At 46.0% G+C, this 23373-nt stretch overlaps 1 protein-coding gene across 2 annotated transcripts; it reads right to left on the reverse strand.

Moving 5' to 3' along the window:
* Window positions 1-3435: 3435 nt before the first annotated feature.
* On the reverse strand, window positions 3436-20522 carry CNR1 (cannabinoid receptor 1). 2 transcript variants are annotated; one of them, XM_054162573.1, is made up of 2 exons: window positions 20337-20522; window positions 3436-5292 (listed from the first exon to the last, which is right to left on the reverse strand). In XM_054162573.1, exon 2 carries the CDS (start codon window positions 5229-5231, stop codon window positions 3810-3812), a length of 1422 nt encoding a protein of 473 aa, XP_054018548.1. In that variant the 5' UTR covers window positions 5232-5292; window positions 20337-20522; the 3' UTR covers window positions 3436-3809. The 2 variants fall into 2 exon arrangements, with proteins under 2 accessions (XP_054018548.1, XP_054018547.1); XM_054162572.1 differs by lacking the exon at window positions 20337-20522 and adding an exon at window positions 20006-20310.
* Window positions 20523-23373: the final 2851 nt, after the last annotated feature.

The raw sequence follows: 23373 nt of genomic DNA on the forward strand, positions 1-23373 counted from the left end.
TTACATTATAGAAATAAAATATGATATGGTAGGAATACACTGGAAATCTTACAGAAATACTATTCTGCTACTGGTAGGTAAATGGTCAAAGCTACTTCTCATGACAATCTGAACAGTACTTGTGTACAAACTATCATACAGGTTGCTAATGAAAAATATTGCAGCAGTCGCAAAGGATGTTACCAGCTCAAACAAACATCTAATGATACAATATTCTTCTAGGAGGAAGTAATAATGTTAGATTTACAGACAATAAAGAGTTATGATCTCCACTTTGAAACACTGGAAATAAAAAGCTCAGGTAATCCGATTTCTTTACCTCATATTATCACAAGGAAAGATTTTTTTTCCTTTCACTATGAAACAGCATCCCAAGAGACCCTGTAAACAGTTTATTCAAAGGTAGTATTTGAGATGTCACAGCAACTTCAACAATTGTTCTAGTCTACAATTACAGACTTTTCAGGCCACTGCTTGTACAGATGACTTTTTTATTTATTTATGCATTTTATTTAACTTTTTTTTTTTCACTTATTTACATACATTCAGCCCAATAACAGCAGGTAAAACGCACTGTCTATCTCACAATAGACACACCAGAAGTTTTCATCGAAAGGCCAGTGCAAGAAGATGTGAATAGGAATTGCACAGCATCGAGGAGATTATATTATACAAATATACAATTAGACTACTGAGAATCTAACTCTGCACACGTGACACAAGATGGTTCTTCTTGGTAGGTACACGAACGCTTGGGAGTTGGTACGTATAGGTAACTGCACCTATCACTGCTTGGTTGATGATGAGGATGCGGGTGGCTGTGGAACACTGCATCATTTGGCTGTGCTGTCATCACTAAGTGAAGGTAGGCAACTGCAAATTAGGAATAGCTAAAGCTGAAGTATCGCTTATCTTGGAAGGGCAGCAGAGTTTTCTAATGAAAGAGAAGTTCTGCTTAGTGTGCAACGCGTAGGGAAATTGTCGCCACCTCTTTAATAAATGGTTCTAAGTGAACCGACACAGTTCCCAGAGCTTTAGAAAAACTCATTATGCAAATGAAGATACAGATGATAGACAGTAACGTTTCACAGGATGCTATTTCTTATTATATCAGTAAGCACCAAGTTAAGTGCCAAGACAGCCCCATTGTCCCATGATTTATCATGTAAAATTTAGAACTTGAATGAACGACAGAAGTCCACAAAGTTTGCATTTAATTCACAAGAAGACAGTTTCAAAAATGGCTCTTTAAAAAAACCCTTTACATTTCAAATGGGCATTTCCCCCCTCCTCCAAGAGGACTGCTTTAGGATGGACTAGACCTAGATAAGAGAGAGATCTTTCAGGAGGAGTTGCACATGCTCTGGCAATCTGCAATCCGCCAGTTTCAGCTGATTGCCACTAACCCCTCTAGAGCACGGTGCCCTGTCCTACTACCCAGGTAAGCTGCAGGGGAGAGGGTGGAGGAGGAAAGTATGCCTGTGTCTTCCAGCTGATGCTCAGCACCTTTCCTGATGAGATCTCTACAATGCACCACTCCTCACCAGTCCTGAACTTGGAGTCACTCACCTCCCTGCAGAGCCAGTAGCTGGAATCAGCTGGGCTGTCTGCACTACCGACTGCTCTGACCTGCACCGAGGTATCAAAAACACCACAGGGACATTACAGCACTCAGAGACATAGGGCTGCTGCCTCCTCTACCCTACGCAATCCCGAGGATGGGCGGCAGGGCAGCCCAGATTCACCCCTCTTGCAGCAAGCATCAGGCAGTTAACAGGCTAAGCCACCTGTGCAGCTATTTTGGCAGAAATCAGTTGCAAGAAGGGTGAGGAAGCAGTTCCAAAAAGCAAGGCAGTGAAGAAGGACCCCAGACCTTCTGATTCAGAATGCAACTACAGAATATCCATGCCTCAAAGACTATCCAGGAATATGCTTCTTGTGAAAGTCCTGGGTTTCAGAAACAATCCTGTCACAGAACAGTCACCATTTTCTTTCAGCAATTTTTTCCTCCAAGCTGACAGCGTCAAACCCTGTTTATCTGTATCCTGGTTCCACAGTAAGACTCACTTCATTTCAAGCAATCGAATTTGGATACTGACAGCCTTAAAACAAATTATCATTTATTTCTGGCTTTCTCAGTTTTCAGGATCATTGACAGCCACTGCAGCTGTCAGTGGGGGCTCTGCCTCTCGTTTCCTCTCATTCTCAAGTACAACTGTAGAGGTTGCTTTCTCTAGCACATGGAGACACCTCTCAAGAGTGGATCGAGATGTTCTTAAACGTGGTACTGCTTTCATCAGCAATCAGTTGGAAGAACTCAATTTTAGGAACAGAATTTGTGTGCAAAGCGTGCAACAAGAAATACAGCTTACATTTGGTCAGTGTCCTATCTTAGTTATGCTACCATGACTCACACTGATTAGTATACTTACACACACGCACACGCACGCACACATACGTACACACACGGAGATATTTATTTATTTATGTACACGCTCACACGATAAGAAAAACGTCTTAAGTCTGACAATATTTCCTCCTCTTTTAGTGAAGACAGGAGTTTGGCATCTCAGGCTCTGGACCTGCTTAAACCTGGGATACAGGAATGCGACACACTTCAAGTATACATCGACTGCACAGTGATAACATCATACACGGCGTCTGACACATGCTGTCTTCGGCGGTACAGCACCAGCACGTGGCTTAAAACCAGCTGCCCGGTAAAAGGAACCAACGGTTGGGACCTTTGCTTTTCAGTGTTCGTATTTGCACAACACCCAAGAGCAGGGCCATAGTCTGCACAACCATCAACGTCCTTCTGTATCAACACAGTGGTATTTGAAAGTCTGAACCAGTGCACTCCTCTCTTACATTCCTCCTCTAGTCCTCTGTTGCTGTTACTCTCGTATGCATATGAAAGTAAAAGGTAGTGGGGAAACAATTTCAGTAGAAGAACACAAAGCCTCTCCTCTACGTCCACAGAAGACCACTAAAAGTGTAAAAATTTCCAAAAATAGCTCATAGGAATTCTTTAAACACAGCTAAGTGTTTTCAAGGGGGTTTACATAGCACGTTTCACATTATTTCCACAGTAAGTCTACCTTATCACTGGGTTTAATCAGACGAATATATCACTAACACGGAATAGAACAGCGTACAATTCACGGGACACGACACGGTTTGTACAGAACCTCTAAAACTCAGCACTGCCGCTTCTGGAATAAACCAAAAACTCCTATTACTCACAGACAGGAAATACACTTCACATTGAGATGAACAGCGTGATGACAAGGCTTCTGCTCTTAGTTGGTAAGTATTAGTTTAGGATGCGTTGAGTTTTCAATTAGGTTTCACCATTTTTCTTCATCACCTCCCTCCCCTGCCCCCCCCCCCCCCCCCCCCCCCCCCCCCCCCCGCCCCTCCCCCCCTAGAAATGAACCATTGCTGACCTGGTATTTTTCTCTGTGCTCTTTCAGGAAACTTACTTATTATTCAGTAAACACTTTTTGAGAAAAAAAAAGCAAAACCAACCAAAACAAAACACCTCTGAAAATTTTAGCTTGAACCCCTAATTGTAAAACCGGGAGAAGTGGCTGATGGTAATGCTCTGAACACAATCATTGCTCAGCTTACAATGACAAACCAAAAAACCCCAAAAAACCCAAAACTAAAATCACAGGGAGGTACAAACACGTTAAGCCACGGGTTTGGTTTTCTCTGTCATTTGATTATTATTTTTTCCATTAATTTTTCTTTTAATTATTTTTTTAAACTAACTCCCCTTCTCCCGACACCGAGAAGTCTCTGCCTTACAACGCTTCAGCAGTCGTGTCTGTGGAGACGGACATGGTAACTTTGGCAATCTTAACTGTGCTCTTAATGCAGCTCTCGGCAGCCCTGTGCACGTTGCCCGCGTTGTTGGCGTGCTTGTGCTGGCAGTCAGACTCCATGCTGTTATCCAGGGGCTGCGCCGTGCCTTCGCAGGTGGGGAACATGCTGCGGAAGGCGTGTCGCAAGTCCTTGCTCCTCAGAGCGTAGATGATGGGATTGACTGTTGAATTCAGCAAACAGAGCATGCTACAGAAGGCAAAGATAGTCTTGACGAGCTTGTTCATTTTCCCAAAGACATCGTACACCATGATGGCGAGGAGAGGGCCCCAGCATATGATTAAAACAACTAGGATAAGGACCAAGGTTTTGGCTAACCTGATGTCCATACGAGTTTGATCGGGCCTAGTAATCTGCACCTTACCGTCCTCCGTGGACTGAATGATGATGCTTTTCTGCGTGCCCCGCTGAATCATGCGCACAGCGTGGCTGTGAGCCTTCCACAGTATGTACATGTAAGCATAGACAATGAACAGTAAGAGGACGCTGGTGACCCCGATCCAGAACATCAGGTAGGTCTCGTCGATGAGAGGGAATATGTCTGAACAAACGGAGTTGAGCTTTTTGCAGTTCCAGCCGAGCAGAGGGAGCACGGCTATGACGATAGCAATGGTCCACATCACACAGAACGCTACGACAGCCTTTGGTCGGGTAACAATCCTTTTGTAGGCTAGCGGCCTGTGTATAGAGATGTAGCGGTCTATTGCCGTCAGGAAAAGGCTACCTACGGAGGCGGTGAAGGAGGCGGTAACTCCACCCAGTTTGAACAAGAAGACGTTGGGGCTGTCCTTCCGGTGGAAAACATGGAAATCCACAAAACTGTAGACAAAAATCACGCTGCCCAGGAGGTCAGCCACAGCCAGGCTGCCGATGAAATGGTAGGAGGGTCTACACCGGAGGCTTCGGGAGTGGAGGATGACGCACAGCACAAGGAGGTTTTCAAGGACCGTGAAGGTGCCCAGAGTGAGTGACAGCACGGCGATGGCCAGCTGCTGGCTGGGGTTCAGGATCATAAAGCACTCCATATCCATGAAGTTCTCTCCACACTGTATGTTCTCCTCATTATCCTTAAATGTGGACAGGGATTTATTGTAAAACTCTGTGATGTTGACCTGATCTGAAGGAATAATGCTCAACAGGGGATCATCTCCTGCAGTCATTTTTTCTTGGAAAGGATCACCCCTGAAGGAAGAGAGAGGGAACTTCTGGGGATAGTACCCCAGCTTGGATGTCATGTCACCCTTCATGTCTTCGTACTGGATATCGTTGGAGCCCACGTAGAGAAGATCTGTTGTGATTGTTCGGAAAGTCGTATCCGCGAGGCCATCTAGGACTGACTTCATAACCCCAGTCTTGTTGGTTGCAGAGAGACTCGGGGGAGGGGAAAATACATCAGAGGAAATCCTGGAAGGGGTAAAAAAAGATGAGAATTCATTAAAATAAACAGACGGGCAAACTTCACAAACAACTTAGATGAACTGTGTCAAACAAAATAGACCTTTCCTTGTATTCAGTACAAGGTAGCCTTTGCCACCTGCAGGAATCAGAGTAGGGTGAGTTGAGCACTCTGGAAGAAACTGCTTGGATTTCACTAAAACTGATTTACACTAAAACTGATTTGCATTAAGAAGTGACATGGAAAATGGAAGAGCGAGGAATTAAGTATCCCACTGGAAAGTAGTTTTCATTTCTCATCAAAAGCTTCCAAGCTGCTCCAGCAGAAAGGTATTTTTCTCTATGTCTGAACTTGGCTTCTGATTGCAAAGTACCTTGCAGCCCAATATTCCTTGGGCTTGCTTCATTTAGATAATACCAGGTGCCACTGCAGCAGCAGCATTAAACTGAACCATCACCTTCATTACTTTTCTTTCAAAAGGTACTGAGGGTTTTGAAAATGTGACCACAGGGGAAAAGCCATACACTCTCAGTTTCACAAATCACCCAGTACCCCCGTCCATTACCCTGACACAGCAACCTGAGGGACACTGACATCCTGAACTTGTTATTGCAAAGTCATTAGCAAGAGGATATGGTTTAGGGGGTGAACTTTGTAAAGTAGGGTTATCAGTTTTGGACTTGGTGATCCTGAGGGTCTTTTCCAACCTGAATGTTTGATTCTGTGATTCTGTGAAGGTATTTAACCCACAAACACAGGGATCTCAATAGGGGTTCATTAGGCTACTCCATTGTGCTAAGCAAACCAAGGTAACTGGGATAGTTTGGGCTATATGGGGAAAGTGGGATGTTACCCAGCCCTGTCCAGAGTTTCAGGAAAGGTGACCAGCACTGCTATAAGTCAGTGAATGCAGATCAGAAGCCTCAGTAAGGGCAGCTCACACTGGCCTAGAAAAACATGGCACCAAGTTTGAGTCAGAGTGCAGCTCTAGCCAGAATTCGTGCAAAAAGGACCAGGAGACACTGCTCTTGCAAGAAGCATGGAAATATAAATCATCCTACTGGGCACACTCTCAAAAACATTCTGTCTCCTCAGAAACAGGGATCCCAGCAGAAGGCCCACAGCTAGCCAGTGGTCTCTGAGTCTGGTCATGCCCAGCCTTTGTTCACAGATGGTAATTAATTGCAAAGTGTAACTCCTGGTGAGGGTACCCTTAGCAGAGCATTGTCATCAGCATCTGAGCATTTTACATGCATCATAGAATTGTTAGGGTTGGAAGGGACCCAAAGATCATCCAGTTCCAGTCCCCCTGCCATGGGCAGGGACACCTCACATTACATCAAGTTGCTCAGAGCCACATACAGCCTGGCCTTAAACACCTCCAGGGATGAGGCTTCTACCACCTCCCTGGGCAACCTGTTCCAGTGTCTCACCACCCTCATGGGGAAGAACTTTTTCCTAACATCCAATCTCAATCTACCCATTTCTATTTTTGTGCCGTTTCCCCTAGTCCTGTCACTACCTGACACCCTAAGAAGTCCCTCCCCAGCTTTCTTGTAGGCCCCCTTCAGAGAGTGGAAGGCCACAACAAGGTCTCCTCAGAGCCTTCTCCTCTCCAGACAGAACAGCCCCAGCTCTCTCAGCCTGTCTCCATAGGAGAGGTGCTCCAGCCCTCTGATCATCCTTGTGGCCCTTCTCTGGACATATTGCAGCACATCCAGATCTTTCTTGTAATAGGGGCTGCAGAACTGGACACAGTACTCCAGGTGGGGTCTCGCCAGAGTGGAGTAGAAGGGGAGAATCACCTCCCTGGTGGCTATGCTTCTCTTGATGCAGAGAGATAAATGAGCCTACCTGGGGAGGTGCCTTGCTAGACCTGCCGCTTACAAACAAGGAAGGACTGCTGGGTGATGGGGTGGTTGGAGGCCATGCTGGGCTTTGTAATCATGAATTGATAAAATTCTCAGTTCTTGGTGCAGTAAGGAAGGCAGTCAGTAAAACCACTACCATGGACAGACTTCATGGAGGGCAGACTTCAGACTGTTAAGGACACTGGTTAAGAGTCCCTTGGTATCAACACCTAAGACAGTTCTTACAGCTCTTCTTGTACTGTGCCCCTTTATATAACTTTACCCATATAAACATGCCTTGAATATGCATTGAACATCTGCTTTATGGTCCCCTTCCACCACCAGAGTGGCTGAGAGTGGTCTGAATATAAATAAGAGCCAGAATCATTGTTTCTGTGTGCTACAACTACCATGCATCTGCTACGGGACATCTTGATAATTACATCAGCAACAGGAGCAAAACGGAGCATCCTCATGCTTTCAGGATGGGGGACATTGTTTGTGATACTCAAGAAATCCTAGATGCTACACACAGGTTTTATACTGACTTAACCTGTTCAGTTTACACAACTGACAATAAACAGCCAGAAAGGCTATGAGAGATTATCTGCCAAAACCCAGAGTACTGGACACCGTGGCTTCCAAAGAGCACAGAGCTCAGAACTCAGTTTTCCCATGAAGACTAAAAAAACCCAGAAAGACCAATACTCAAAACCAGAAGACATCATGATAACTTCCAAAAGACCATTTGGCTGATGAGACATTTATACTGCACTTACACATAGCATCTGAACACTCAGAGACTTTTTTTCTGCAGCTCTTTAGAGCTCTTCATTTGATTCAGGAGGTCTGGACATTGAGTGTTAATGGGAATATATGAACCCACACTTCCAGAAGACCTCCAGTGCTGTAAGCAAGGACTAGTATAAACAACCCCTACCCAGAAATATTTGTTCAGCACATAACAACACAATTACTGGACAGACAATATTAGGTAGTTTAATTCTGAGGGTGTGTGCAGTGAAGGAGGGAAATATCACTGAAGCACTCATAGGAACACAAGCCCTATGAGGAACAGCTGAAGCAGCTGGGGTTGTTTAGCTTAGACAAGAGGAGGCTCAGGGGAGACCTTATTGCTCTCCACAACTACTTGAAAGGAGTTTGTAGCCAGGTGGGTGTTGGTCTCTTCTCCCAGGCAACCAACCTCAAAACAAGAGGACACAGTCTCAAGCTGCACCAGGGGAGGTTTAGGCTGGATGTTAGGAAGAAATTCTTCCCAGAAAGAGTGATTGGCCATTGGAATGTGCTGTCCAGGGAGGTGGTGGAGCCACCATCCCTGGAAGTGTTTAAAAAAAGACTGGATGTGGCAGTTAATGCCATGGTTCAGATGATTAGATGGTGTTGGGTGACAGGTTGGACTTGATGATCTTGTAGGTCTTTTCCAACCTAGTTAATTCTGTGATTCAAAATGAGCATCGATAGCCTAACACTTAAGATACCTTTCTTCCCAAAGGTGCTTTGCAGCTGTTCTAGCAGAATTCACAGATTCATAGCTTCATACATTCACAGAGTACCAGGTTGGAAGGGACCTCAAAGATCATCGAGTCCAATCTTTCAAGGTAAGAATAATAGTTTAAATGCAATGTTACATGTTGCAAAGATGACCCTGCTAAGAACGGAGAAATCTGCCTTGGGTGAAGTCTGGCAACTTTAAACTTGGCATTATAGCACCAGTTTAAAACCAGGAGTGAGGAATGGGTTACTTCTCTGTAAACTACCCAAAAAAAGGTTAAATAAAGTAGTTATATAAACATGGAAAGATGGCTGTGGTATTCTCTGTTATTCCAGCTTACTTCTGACAGAAGAAAGACAACCATTTTAATGATTAAAGCCACAGCCCCATGTCGAGAAGATTATGTTTCAATAGAGCTTCAAAAATTGTATGCAACTGAGCACTTCTGCTCAGACAGACAAACAAATTGTTCTGAGGTCGCTGGTCCCTGCTGGAGTCATGTTAAGTACAGACTTCTTCAGAACGAGGTGCAAGCCACTGCACAACCCCTACCTTTGTTTGAAATACAAATCAAAACATGAATTCCTGCATGCTCCTTTCGAGGTGGCAGTGAGTTATGTGACAGTATCACTGTGCATGCATATGCTATGCTAACAACATGGTTAATGGGATCAGCAGAGGCAAGTCTTACTCTGAATTTCAATGATTTTTTTTTGGCTCCCCCTCTGTATTTTAGCATTGAGATTATTACAGTAATTTCCACCTTATTGTCTCTGCGAGGAGAGTTTTCTGTGAGAGTACTTGGGAGTTCATTAGTGGTGTAGTTTAGACTTTGGGGGATGCAGCTGACATTAATTCTGCTTTTGCTCGCTGCTGGGAATATTGTAATTGGAAATTTCTAGCAGTATGTGTGCATGCACCTAGTGAAGCAGCAGTTGATTTTTATTAAAGTCATAGTAAAAAAAAACCCCATCCACCTCATCTGGAACTGCACTTTACTGGAGTTTTGTTTGCTCTAATGTAGACACCAGCTCGTCCCAGTGAAAACTACAACACTGAAATGCGCTGAAGTTATCAGCAAGGTTTCCTATGGCTGGCTACTGAAAACAAGACTGGAACTTTGGCGCTGTGGTTATCAGGAGAGCCCAGGTCACAGGCCGAGGTGTTGTACAATTTAACACAGACTGAAAAGCCAGCAGCAGAAGCAGTGGTGTGGTGCTTGGTTTTCGTTTGCTCAGCTGCATGTGCCAGCGCCACATGAATTTTGGCTCTGAGCTCTTCTCTCTGAATCCCGAGTAGTGAGCAGGCACTGCCCAAAAAAATGGAGCACTCCACACCATGTGGCCACACTGCCCTTTGCAGCTGGCTTCAATGCAACCCAAATTGTTCAAGACCCATGACCATCTGGGATACCCTGGGAATTTCTGTGGCTTCTCACATTCTCCCTAGAGGACAAGGGCTCCCTGCAGAGATCTGCCCCTCTCTGGAAAGGGCTGAGGTGACAGCTGAGTGCTGCAGCAAGGTCCCCTAACAGGCAAGGCAGCAGCAAGGGAGAGCCTCTGTGCCATGCTGAAATCCACTCTTCCAGCAGCACCTCTGTGTCTCCAAAGCTCTCAGCTTCGTGCCTTCCTTAAATGAGCTCCACTACCTCACTCCTTTGAAAACAGTTTTAAAAAGAACTAAAACATCCATTAAAGATGAAGAAGAGTGCACGCTCATGTCAGCACTCAAAATTATCCTTGTATTTCCAGTTCTGGACCCCTCAATTCAAGAAAGATGTTGAGATGCTGGTGCATGTCCATAGAAGGGCAACAAAGCTGGGGAAGGGTCGTGGAACACAAGCCCTGTGAAGAGAAGCCAAGGGAGATGGGGGTGTTAAGCCTGGAAAAGAGGAGGCTCAGGGGAGACGTTATTGCTCTCTACAGCTACCTGAAGGGTGGTTGTAGCCAGGTGGGGTCAGTCTCTTCTCCCAGGCGACCAGCACCAGAACAAGAGGACACAGTCTCAAGCTGCACCAGGGGAAGTTTAGGCTTAATCTTAGAAAAAAGTTCTTCCCAGAAAGAGAGACTGGCCATTGGAATGGGCTGCCCAGGGAGGTGGTGTGGTTGATGTTCCTGGAGGTGTTTAAGAAAAGACTGGATGAGGCACTTAGTGAAATGGTTTAGTTGATCAGTTCAGGTTGGGTGATCAGTTGGACTGGATGATCTTGGAGGTCTCTTCCAACCTGTTTGATTCTGTGATTCTGTGACTGCATGCAGCAATTCATAGCAAGAAAAGGATGATGATTACAGATAAGGATTAAACAATAGATGACTTGACTTGAAGACCTGAACCAGAAAACCTAGGCTGAACACCATTTCTTCACACACAGGGGGGTGTTGATGGGCACTGCCAGAGCAGCTGTGCAAAGTGACTGCCACTAGATGGAGTGGCTTTTACAAACACTGGCTTAGCAGTCTGCAGAGACCTGGATTTAGCTTTCTCTAGCCCTTTTTCTCCAGCCTGCTTTACCCCGGGTTCAAACATATGAGGTGTTAAACATCAGATGAAGGTCAAAGACACAACTTTGTAAGGCTTTGCCCTCAAAGCAGAAGAGTTAATGAAGAGTTGGGGGTGCAGGTCTTACTGCTGCCACCCACTGTGCGGTTATACAGCCTTAAAAGACACTTGGATGCTATCAAAATATGAAGACCTCTGAGGTAAAATCCAAAGTATCTAATGTGTAAAAGGCTGGTAACTAATCTCAGACGACAGGAAGACTTAGAATTCCCCTGGATTTCTTGTTGGTCCATGGGACCAGTTCACTTACGGAAGGAGAACACGACTTTGTTAAAATCTATTACCTATCATCTTCTGCTGTCCTGGGGGAGACAGGGAGGGCTGGAAAGATTTTATCATTGTCTAAAAAAAAAAAAAATTGAAAAAAAAAAAAAAAAGAAAAAAAAAGGTTGAATTAATTGTAATTTTCAGACCAGGATGATGGATAGAGCAATTTTAATAGCCTGAATAGAAACAATGAGTATTTGCGTTCTTCCTCAGAAAGTAATTATGAGCAATACAATGATGCTACTGATAACTCACAAAAAATGTTGAAGTGGTGAGAAAAGGAATCCAAACATGAAAGAGGAATCCACAATCAAACCTTCTAGCTTCTAGTTTAGAAAATATTTTGATCTCCATGTCAATGCTTTTCTTCTACGACACAGCTCATTAAGAACAGGCCAGAGGCCAAGAAGGTGTAATTAAAACTTGGTTTTTGAATGCACAAAAAGATGCAAATTCATTCTCCTTGCTTACATGTTGTAAGGTTTGCAAGTCTTTCAGAGAAAGGATTTATATATATATATATAAAGCCTTTATACACACACACACACATATATATATGTGTATGTATGTATATATGTGTATATATATATATATATAAAGGCTTCATAAGTCTGCATAGCACTCAGCACACTGGGGCTCCTACCACACTGGGTTCACAAAGTACATATATATATATGTATAAAGGCTTTATAAGTATGCATAGCACCCAGCACACTGGGGCTCCTACCACACTGGGTTCACAAAGTACATATATATATATGTATAAAGGCTTTATAAGTCTGCATAGCACCCAGCACACTGGGACTCCTACCACACTGGGTTCACACAGTATATATACATATAAAGGCTTTATAAGTCTGCATAGCATCCAGCACACTGGGACTGCTACCACACTGGGTTCACAAAGTACATATATATATATATATAGGCTTTATAAGTCTGCATAGCACCCAGCACACTGGGACTCCTACCACACTGGGTTCACACAGTATATATACATATAAAGGCTTTATCAGTCTGCATAGCACCCAGCACACCAGGACTCCTACCATACCAGGTTCACAAAGTACCAGCACAGGAGAAAACAGCAGTAATTTATACTCGTGTATAGTCAGCTGAAAGTGCGAGAGAAATGAGATCTACCATAGTAACTGCCGGCCTCCAGGAATTAGAACTGTCCTATAAAATGAAAATTTATATGGCTAATAATTACCTTATCCCATATGGCGATGAACAATACTGCTTCAAGGACAGAACAAGATTTCTAAGCTTTGAGAAGGCAATGTGCAGCCTGAGAAATGGCACTCGAAGACTCAGCAACACCAAGCAAGGGAAAAACACATGTTGACAAGAATGTGAAAGCAATCTTACCCCTATACTATTTACTGTTTCACTACTCTATCTCCAGCACTGTGATACTCCTAGGCTATAAATGGCAAATATGCTGTCACTCCTAATTCAGGAAAACTTCCATTCACTTCAAGGGGAATTTGTGTGAGGGATGGGGAGAGAACACAAACATCAGGGAGAAGAGCAAATGAGTGATGCTATCTTCTAGTTACAGCAAGGCACTATCAGCTACAGGGTAAACTGGGGCGTGCAAGTTCTGAACTACATTTTGTTCTTATCTAACATGATGATATCTTTGGCAAGCTGAACCTTAATTGTCAAGAAACCACAGCTACATGGTTATTTATGTTAATTAACATACCGTCTGCACACTAGCGGATAGGGGTTGGGTTGTTCTAATCTGGGGGCAAACTGCTCCTATGTGACTCCCCCCAGCATCCAGCCACTGGCAATCTGAACAACAAGAACAAAACAAGGGGGAAAAGAGAGCATTGGTCAGTGCACGACAATTGTTTTAAACCAAAACTGTATTTCCTCCCTCCAAAGTCTTGTTGCTGAGATGTGCATGCCAGTTTGAGCGCAGGTGACTTGCAGGCACACACAAAAAGAGATGGTGTCTTACTGCCCAGACAGCCAGGGCACGTGTGTGTGTCCAAGATCAGAGAGGCTCCAATGTAAGCTTGAAGTCGGTGCAGGCAAAGGACCTGAGCTTTGCTCTCCAGGTGAGCGTGCTGGCAGCATCTCCGTTCTGCTGCCCATCCCTAAATGGCTCAAATTCTTCCATGTTGGATCAAGAGTTTAAACACCCAGAAATAAAGGCACTAACTGATATTCCAACAGGCAGAGTGCACACCTGGCATGCGATAGGCTTAGCCTGAAGCCCTTTCTCTGAATTAAGCAAAGCAAGGATGTGTCTCCCACATCCCACCCAGCCACAGGGCGAAGAGCAGGGACAGCTGCACTGCCTGCCTGCAAAAAGCCCTTGGAGTTTCTGAGTCCACTGAAAACCCCTCAGCTTGTGAAATACAACCCCCTACACACACACTTCCTACCAAGTCAGACTGGAAGGGGTCCGCCAGGGTCACATTGATGGAAAACTACAGCTACCTGGTCTGCCTGGCTTTTGGGAGAAAGGAAGGCAGGCACTGGAGGCTACCTTAATGTAGGAGTTTAAGATTTGTTAGGGTTCATATATTTTAATTTCAGTTACAGACAAAGTTCTGAGAGGATGAAGAGGTTTGCTGAAGTATGAAAGGTTCAGATGAAAGGGAAACAGTGTAGCGACAGTGACCTGGCGGTTGCTTCAAATCGGCTCCAGTTTAAGGACCCATTTTCCAATAAAGTGGGAAACAAGTCATTCTAAAAGTTTGATACAATGCTATGGGATTTACATTTTAAAGAAAATGGAAGAAAGCTCATTAAGCTGGGCAATGTTGAACCCTCAACCTTACTCTTTTTCACAAAAGGCTTTACTTGGATTTCAATATTCCAATAGAAATTGCTTCATTTCCAGCCTCTTTTCTAGCCATTGTCTAGTACCAGACATGGACATTAAATGAAGACAGAGAAGTCCAGCCAGGTACAAAAGAGATGGAGGTTGAACACTCAGTCTCCTGAAGTACCTAGAAGAGACAGATGCTTAGCACACAAAATGTAGAAAGAAGAGAAGTCATTTGAAAGAGCAGAGCAGAACACAAAAGCCCCAGGCTCCACTGGATGCTAGCAGATAAAGGTCCCTAGAAGAATGTGTAAGATCCAGAGGATCAAACTGACAGAAGCCCACATTTATTAGAAAAAAACCCAGAACAAACCACAACAAAATAAAGAGGTAACTCCTTCAAGAAAACAACTTCATTGTAATGGCCTGAGAAGAACAAACCACACCAAGAATTTGTTGCAGCAGATAATACTAGTGAACTTTATTAAAAGAGGAAGGATTAGAGACAGAATGGTAGCAAAGCCATTAGGCTCCAGGGATAACACATAAACTGCATCAAGTGCATGTCTGCCTCCTTCCCCTCCCACAACAAACTGTGGCTGTAACAAGTTCTAATGAAAGACTTTGTGAGGTAGCAATAAGATGCTGAGAGTAAGCATAATGCCAGGTAAGTGATTGGCGTGGAGGGGACTGGCAGGGAAAAGGAGAGAAAACTACTGTCCTCTTACAGGAAACAGTATCTCTCCAGGTGAGAAGGCAGCAAACTGGGGAAAGGTGAGAGAGGAAGACCCAAGTAGAAGGAGCCCCTAGGAGGCAAGGATGCAGATTCTACGGAAAGTGAACTGCCTTTGTGATTGGCTTGGGGAAAGCAGATCAGGTGAAGGAGAAAACTCACGAGAAAAAACCTCCTCTCCCGAGCTACACAAACTTTTGAGGCACCTCCATGAGCTGAAGAATACAGCTAGGGGGATTTTCAGATCTCACCATAAAGAAAGAACAGACCCACTGCTCTGCAGGCAATGGACTCACTCTTTTGAAAGTCCGTTTCTGATCTGTATTCAAACACCGGAGGAAGATGCAAAGGGCTCTGAGAAGCCATCCTTGGTAAGGTCACAGAAAAGGGCAGTGCTGCACATACTGACATGTGGGATCGACCTGGGGACAATCAGGAGAGCTCAGCTGAGTACATCTGGCCAGGGACATGAATGAAAATCAAATTGTTTAAGGAAAATTAAGTGCAGGATACAGACCTCAGAGGTGGAAAAGAAAAGAGAATTACACAGGCACAGAATTACACAGGATCAACTGGGTTGGAAGAGACCTCCAAGATCATCAACACTCAAATGGAGTCACCAAGCGACCCATGTAGCAGATAAACACTCCAAAAGGGAAGAGGGGTTCACAGGCAATGACAGAAACTCAGGGCAGAAGTCAGCAACACACTACACAGCAACATCCTTCCTACCTCAGTCCTCAGGAGTCTGCTTCCCTTAAAATGTGTTGTTAGGCCACCAAGTATTGGCACTGCTCAGAAGCTAGGAGAAGGCTGGCTTTTGGCAAATGTGATGTCCCATGCCGTCAACACCAGTGAATGATGAAAATATGCACTCCAATTAAAACATGTAAAACGTTCTCTCATTGCTGGAGCTGTCTGGCCTTTCAAAAAACCATTTAAATAAGCTCAGATAACTCTTTTCATAGCTACACTCAGAATATAATGATATTCAAATATACTGCCTTCACACACACAAACAACTTGTGAAATTATTTGCCAGCATATTAAGCCACTCCACCAGATTGCTTGGCAATGGTGCATGTCTTCGAAATATGCAGATGCTTTTCTTTTAAAAAAAAAAAAAAGAGAGAAAAGGAGAAGTGAGAAAGAATTACAGTAGAATCTGATATTCAGATTGCAAGGAGGCTCCAACCAATATTACAGCAGATTGGGAGAAATGGTTAAAAGATACTGAGGGATGAGTTATGACTTTGTGGTTTTGTGTAGAGATTTCTGCGCCTAAAATTACACAGACATACACAAACACATACACACATGCCTAGAGGAACAACCAAAGCCTCAGAAATGCTGCAGTAGCTTCACATGTGTAAACTCAAATTGCTGGTGCCAGAGGACAAGCAGACAAGCTAGAAGTGTAGGCACACAAAAAAATGACTGCTGAGTATCTTTTTGAATACCCTTATACACAGCCTAATTTTTCAAGCACATGCATAGTCCATACTCCAGTACTGCAGTGTTTAAAACAGAGACAGGACTGACTAATAGCAGCGAGTATGTTTCATATGCAGACCACAACAGAAGGCAGGAGCCCCTCAAGCCCCTAAGCACAAAGTTTGAAAGGCTTCCAAAAATGTAGCAAAGGCTAAAAGGGAGCTGACAGGGCTAAAAGGGAACTGCTTCTGCTCAGTATTTGCAGTGAGTAAACACACCTTTCTGAAGCATACACAGCTGTCATAAAGCAGGTTAACACAGGATGAGGTACTATTTGATGCCACCTAGCCTCAATCCGTACAACCAAGACAACATTGGAAACATATAAAACATCCAGTTTCACCACTGGTCCAGGCAAAGTAGAAGGACTGACATTATACTAACACACACAATAGTGAAACATCTGTTTTATCTGCAACGTGGATATGAGTAGCTTGATCAAAAATAAAAAAGGATGTTCCTACTGAAGAGTGGCAGAACCAGACTTGGAGAGGTGCATCAGCATAATGCCCCTGCATGAGGCACAAATGGCAGAATAAAACGTGGTCCAACCTTATGTTGCAAACCAAATCATTTTTCACAAGCAACAATGGCACCTTCGGGAAAAAGCAGGGTGGGGGGAGGAAAAAAGGAAGAAGAAAAGTTCTTTCTAATGAGGAAATGATTTATAAGTCATTATGACCATTTTGAAAGGACAGGTCGTGGCTGGTTTCAGTGATCATTAACAAAGCCAAACACTCTGAAAGAGCCTGAGTTCTAGGGGGGGGGTGGGGGTGGAATTCTTATCCCCCAGCCAGCGATCAGATGTGCACTTCTCGCAGCTGTACAGCGTCAGTCCAGAAATGGAGACGTAAAGAGCGGTGCTGGGAAGACAGGTTGTCACATTTTTAACTTTGCATTAATAACATGCTGCTGCTGTCTATTCTGGCACATTTGCAAGCCTCCTTTTAAGTCCAAGCGGCTGGCATGCATTTCCACTATAGATAGGAAAACAAGAGCAGCCTTGTTATGATTAAAAGGGTTTATTTCCTTCTGTCTCCTGTGTCCATCTGCACAGCTGCTTTGAACTTGGCCAAATTTCATTGTTAGGGTCGCCTGCACTACATATTTTAAATCAGGAGCAGACTGTGTGAATTTGCTGCTAAAGAAGGGGAAAAATCTCACTGAAATGGCCATGAGTGGCTTTGCAAGCATTCATCATTTTACATAGCTTAAACTATTAGGGAAATTTCAGTGAAATGTACCTAAAATCAGTTACTGTTTCAGGAGAAGACTCGGATAACGCCAATATCCATGGCTGTAATCAAGAGCAATCACTGTTGAGTAATTAATTCTATGGATGTGGTAGCCAACAGCATGACTAGAAAGAGATCACAAAGTTTTCACTGGAGAACTCACTGTAATTTCTTTTAAAACTTGCAGAAGTAGAGAAACTAGGGAAGCAGAAGACTTTGCCCGAGACCTGCAGAGCCAGGAATGGGAATGAATTTGTAAAATTATTGGGAAATACTTAGTCAATATATGGGTTTGAGTTCTCCCTTGCCTCAATCTCCTCATCTATCTACCCCCACTCAACAGAAAGGAAAGACATCCCAGCTCTCCATCTCTAGTGCGTAACACTTTCAGCACCAAAATTCCCAGTGGGATGACAGTCTGCAAGCATTTTGGGATGGCCACATGAAAGGCTGAAAGTCAGAAATTACTTTAAAAAAACCCAGTTATTTCGTTTCTAAACTTCCACTGCCCAACCAGAAACCTGTGAAAGGAGAAAGAGAAAGGAAGAAATGCACTGGCTAAGACCTGCCATTCCTTCATCAGAGCACAAAAGCCCTTAATGGGGTCCTTTATGCAACTGAGCTAACATAATTCACCAAAGAACTACAGCCAGGATCAAAGGCACCCTCCTCACCATACTATAACCTGCTTCCACCTTCACCTTGAGTTTTACAGGTATTTTGACTTTATTACTGTGGGTTTAGGTGTCATCCAACAGTGGATGAGGCAAATTTGCAGCGAACAGTTGATTTCTTTACCTAGCCAACTTTTTCCCCCACCCCCGGCAATAGATGCCTGCTGGCTCAAACAATTATTGCTTTTATCAGTTCTGCTTTAAAATGTTTTTATTCAAATGGTTCTGCCACTCATTCCAAAGACCAAGAGATAACAAAGCAAAGCTGTTCCTAGTTGCCACAAAAACTAATTTTAACCTCGAGCAAATAAGGAATTTCATGTTCATCCTCTAAACTGTTGAAAGATGTTACATTAATTTCTTTTATGGCTGATTTAATAAACTCTGACTGCATTATATATATACCTACTATAGTCACAGGGATTTCCCCCCCCACCTCTTTCTTGAGAAGGGAAAATCCATGCTGGCAGTTGATATGAGGTGTAATCCGAAAAGAATCAAGCACAGCCAAGTCAATTTTTTTTTGGCATTGTTGCCCATTTTGTTGTTAAATATCGCATTTAATATCAGTCTGATCCTTTGCACAATCTTGGTACATGTGAACAGCAATGCCACCCCCAGCAGGGAATGCTATATTCCTTTAAGAATAGGTGAACAATGAAAACATGATACATCTAAGGAGGAAAAAAAAACACAACACCCCAAACAACAAACAACGTTACTACACCTTTAACAGGTTAAAAAAGCCACACTTGGCTTTTTATTTTGAACAAAACACCCAAACTTGTAGATACCCAAAGGAGTATTTTGCTATCTGGCTCTATGTTGTAATGTCCCTTTATCTTCTGAAAGAAGAAAACATGCCGAAACTGTTAATATGATCATTTGCTGCCACACAGAAAACAACACTGACGGTAATTTTACAGAAAGAAGGAAAATGATGGAGTTCATCTTTTGACACCATTTTCCTTAATCAAACTGAACTGAAATCACAGTAACGAGCCCTCTCCTACCAAAGGCTTGGTACATACCTCATCCAGGGGTGTTCTCAATGGAGATTTGCAGGCGTCTTTGAGACAAAAAGATGCCCATTTAAAATATGCCCATCTGGTTACTCAGAATGATTTCTCAACAGCTGATGATTTCACATGACAAACACTGCGTGAAGTTTAAAAAGCTCACTCTTTCTCGCCTCTTTTCCCCCAGACCTCCGAATTTCAGACAAAAACAAACCAACCAACCAGGAACCCTACTGGGATATTCTGAAGATGCTGGATGCCTAACTGACATCTTTTAACGGAACATCACTGCGCACAAAATCACGAACTGCCTTTTATTTCGGTAACAATCTCAATGGCAGAGTTTTGGAAGGAAAAGTACACAAGAATGCAGCCCGCTGTAAATCATCGGTGGGTTTGGAGGAGAAACCTCCGATGTCATATAAGGTCCTGTGGGAACCTGGGAGGCTGCGGGCTCCGCGCAGGGAAGAATAGCCGCGTGTTAACCATAACGCCACCAGCCTCCCGCACCCCCGCCCGCTACCGGGCTCCCCCCAGCACCCGGGCTCCCCCCGTCCACCGCCCGGGCTCACGAAAGTAAACCACGCACCTCGGGCCCACGGGCTCTTCCCGGGTGGCTCCCGGGCACCTTCAAACTCTACGCAGCAGCTCGAGGCGGCGGCGCGGAGCCGTGACCGGGGCAGGGGCGAGATCCGCACTCGCCCGGTCCCCTTCGCAGACGTGGGTCGTAGATCCCGGGGAGGGATGCGCCCGCAGGCGGCTGCCTCCCCTACGTTCGGTTCGCCGTCGGGGCAGGCGGTGTCACCTCCCGGACCTCTCCGCTACCCCACGCCGCCAACAAACTTTGAGGGGGACGATGGCTACCTGGCCCCCAACCGCGGGGGCATCCTCTGCCCCCTCCCGCCTCGCACCATCCTTACCCTCTGCACGGCGCCGGCCGCGTCCCCCGCCTGCTCCGGCCGCGCCGACCCCCGGCAGGGAGCGGGAGCACCGCCCCGCCCGGGCACCCCGGCACTGGGGAGCGCCGAGGAGGCGGTGCCGGCAAGGGGAAGGAGGAGGTGGGAGACTTCTCCCCCTGGCTGCCTCCCCTTCTTCCCTTCCCACCCCTCAGCGCCTCCTCTCCGACCACCGCCGCCCTCGCTCGCCCGGCTCAGGCAGCGCGCCGGGCTCCGCCGCCCTGCCGCCGCCGCTCCATGTGCCGCCCGCCCCCACCAGGCCGCCGCCCCCGGCCCTCCTCCGCCGCCTCCGCCCGTCGCCCGCCGCCTGCCTCGGCGAGGGGAGGCAACGCGGGAGCCGCCGGGCGCCCGGCGCGGCTCCGGCACACGCCGCCGCCGCGTCCCCCCCCCGCTTTCCGCCCCTCTCCGGTCCCATTTATGAAGCCCGGGTCCCATCACGTGTCCGTGTGCCTTTTGTCCCGGCCCTGGCAGCGGCGGAGGCGCCCCGCACGCGGGGGCAGCGCCAGGGGAGACGGGCGGCGGCGGCGGCCAAACTTCGCTCCGGGGAAGGGACACGGGGACACCGGGAGACAACGGGGGAGGGAGGGAGGGGCGGGCGGTGACAGAGAGCGGGCCCTGACCGTCCCGTCCGGTTCGGGCCGTGCCCCGCGCCCCCGGCAGGCCGCCGTTCTCCCCGCGGTGGGTCCGTGGGTGATTAACAGCAATTAACCGCGTCGTGCCGGCGCTCCGCTGCCGGGCGCTGGGCAGCCGGGCCGGGGGAGGCGGTGCGCGGGGCCTCCAGCCAATGTGCAAGGCAGCGCCTCCTCCGGCCTAAGAGGGTGGCCGGCGCCTCCCCGCCGGGGGCGGCAGAGCTGACCCGCCGCGGGGGCCAGTCCGGCCGCCCGCCTTCTCCGCCCCGCCGGTGGCAGAGGCGGGCGTCTCCAACACCCCCGCGCCGGGGCGTGGGGAGCGGGGAGGTACACCGCGCACTCGGCCCGGGGTCTCGGGTTTGGTGCCCTTGGTGGGTGGGCAGCCCTCGGGCCTTGGGTCATGGCAGCGCTCGCAGGGCGTCCCTCGAGGCCAATCCTCTTGCTTGTGCCAGTATTTCCTGTGAAACGCCAGCGTTTTGCCATTGTTTATTTCGCTTCACTTGAGTCCTGCCTTGGGTAGAACCTGGAAGGAGGTGGTAGAGAGGTAGGTGTTGATTTCTTCTCCCCTAGTAACAAGTGATAGGATGAGAGGAAATGGCCTCAAGGTGCACCGTAGAGGTTTCTATTTGTTATTAGAAGAAATTTCTTCGCTGAAAGGGTTCTCTGGAATAAGCTCTCCAGAGAGGTGGTTGAATCACCATCCTTGGATGCTTTTGAAAGATGCAGAGATGCAGTGCTAAGAGAGATGGTTTAGCACCAGCCTTGGTAGAGTTAGATAATGGTTGGACTCAATCTTAGAGGTCTTTTCCAACTGAAATGATTCTGTGATTCTATGATTTGGGGGCTTACAGAACAGACATCATGCTGGGGAATCCCTCATCTCTGAGGGAGAAAATGGCTCCAAAGGCAGATGGGCAATGGGCAAAACTTGAAAGCTGGGATTTATTCAACAGCCAGTTTCTAAAGACTGTAATATCCAGCTGGCTTTGCGCTGCATGCTTCTGCCTCTGCAGTGTCATAAATATGTATTTGCCTTCACACATATTAATACAGAAACACAATAAATATTTATCATTTGACATAGTGTCTAAAGACATTAACTGGTCAATCTACCACATCCACTCATGGAGGCAGAACATGCCATACATGCTCAGGGGGAAAAAAAGCAGTTTTCATGAGTGAAGGTGAGAGGTTTCGGATGGATATAGTTGTTAGAGGTGCCCAACTTGAGACACACATTATATCTGACAAGTGAGTCTTCCTTTTCAAGGTTTCTCAAACTGGGCCCCCAAGGCCTGAGACACTCAAAACCTCAGGGCTCTGTCCAAGGAAGTGCATCTGCTGAGGAGCACAAACCCATTCTGACAATCCAGTGTTTTCCTTGCACCTAATCCCACAACAAGTCTGCAAGATCGTACATTTTTCCCCCACCTCTGGCTCATTTGGATGATAGCCATCACATTAACAAGAAAGGAGATAGTTTCAAAGGGCATTCCTGTGAGGAAAGTGGAAAAGAAAATAAGGCTAACAGAGTTGTGCCCAGCTTGACTTTCTAATACTAGTGTAGAAAGAACTTTGCAGTGCAGTAAATCAGAACAGACTAATCTTTGGCTGTGCCTTTCAGAAAGTACTGACTTCTCCTTGGAAGGGGTAAGACTTTTTTCAGTTCTTTGAAAGAGCTGGGTACTTTTAGTTTTGATGTGAACCCACCAGGTTAAGCTTCTCTTCTGTGTTCTAAGAGGGACATATCCCCTTGGCAAAGGCAAGTCACATCCAGTGGACATCATCAGACTAAAATCAGCCCATAGGGAGAATTTAAGGGCACGTGTTACTGTTCATCCCACCTCCACATTCCTGGCTTGCTAAAGATCCCCATCCTGAACTGGGAATTACTCCAGCCTCAGAGTAATCCTTTTTTCTGTCACTTCTAAACTGGGATGGTAGAGAGGGAAATTGCAGTGTTAAGCATGTAGCCATGCCCACACACCGAGGCTTTTACCCCCCGCTAAAATTCCCCACAGTTGCTACTGCCAGTTCAGCCCACAGGTATGTAGCAGTTCCGCAGGAGACAAGATGTACCGGTAGCCAGAGGTGATTCAAGCACCTTCTTCACAGCGGGGCATCCTGTGACCCCCTCATGCCTTGCACTGCCCAGCCACTTCTCCAGGATTGTGCTTTAAATTTGGGAGTTTGGCAAAGGGAAGGTTGTTGGCAGTCCTGTGACACCTGTTCCTAGCAGAGCTGGTTGGAAAACCTCGGAAAGAACAGCGCTCCACTGGAAAATGCAACCCTGTCAAAACCCAAAACGCTTTGCAAATGTATCTCGGCTGCGCTGAAAATGTCATTTAAAAAAGAGTAAGTGGTGGAGGGAT

Source organism: Dryobates pubescens, chromosome 6 (assembly GCF_014839835.1).
Source record: "Dryobates pubescens isolate bDryPub1 chromosome 6, bDryPub1.pri, whole genome shotgun sequence".
Taxonomy (NCBI): domain Eukaryota; kingdom Metazoa; phylum Chordata; class Aves; order Piciformes; family Picidae; genus Dryobates; species Dryobates pubescens.

Coding starts and splice junctions, on each gene's coding strand:
- CNR1 (XM_054162573.1), bottom strand. CDS start 5,231: ATGAAGTCAGTCCTAGATGGCCTCGCGGATACGACTTTCCGAACAATC.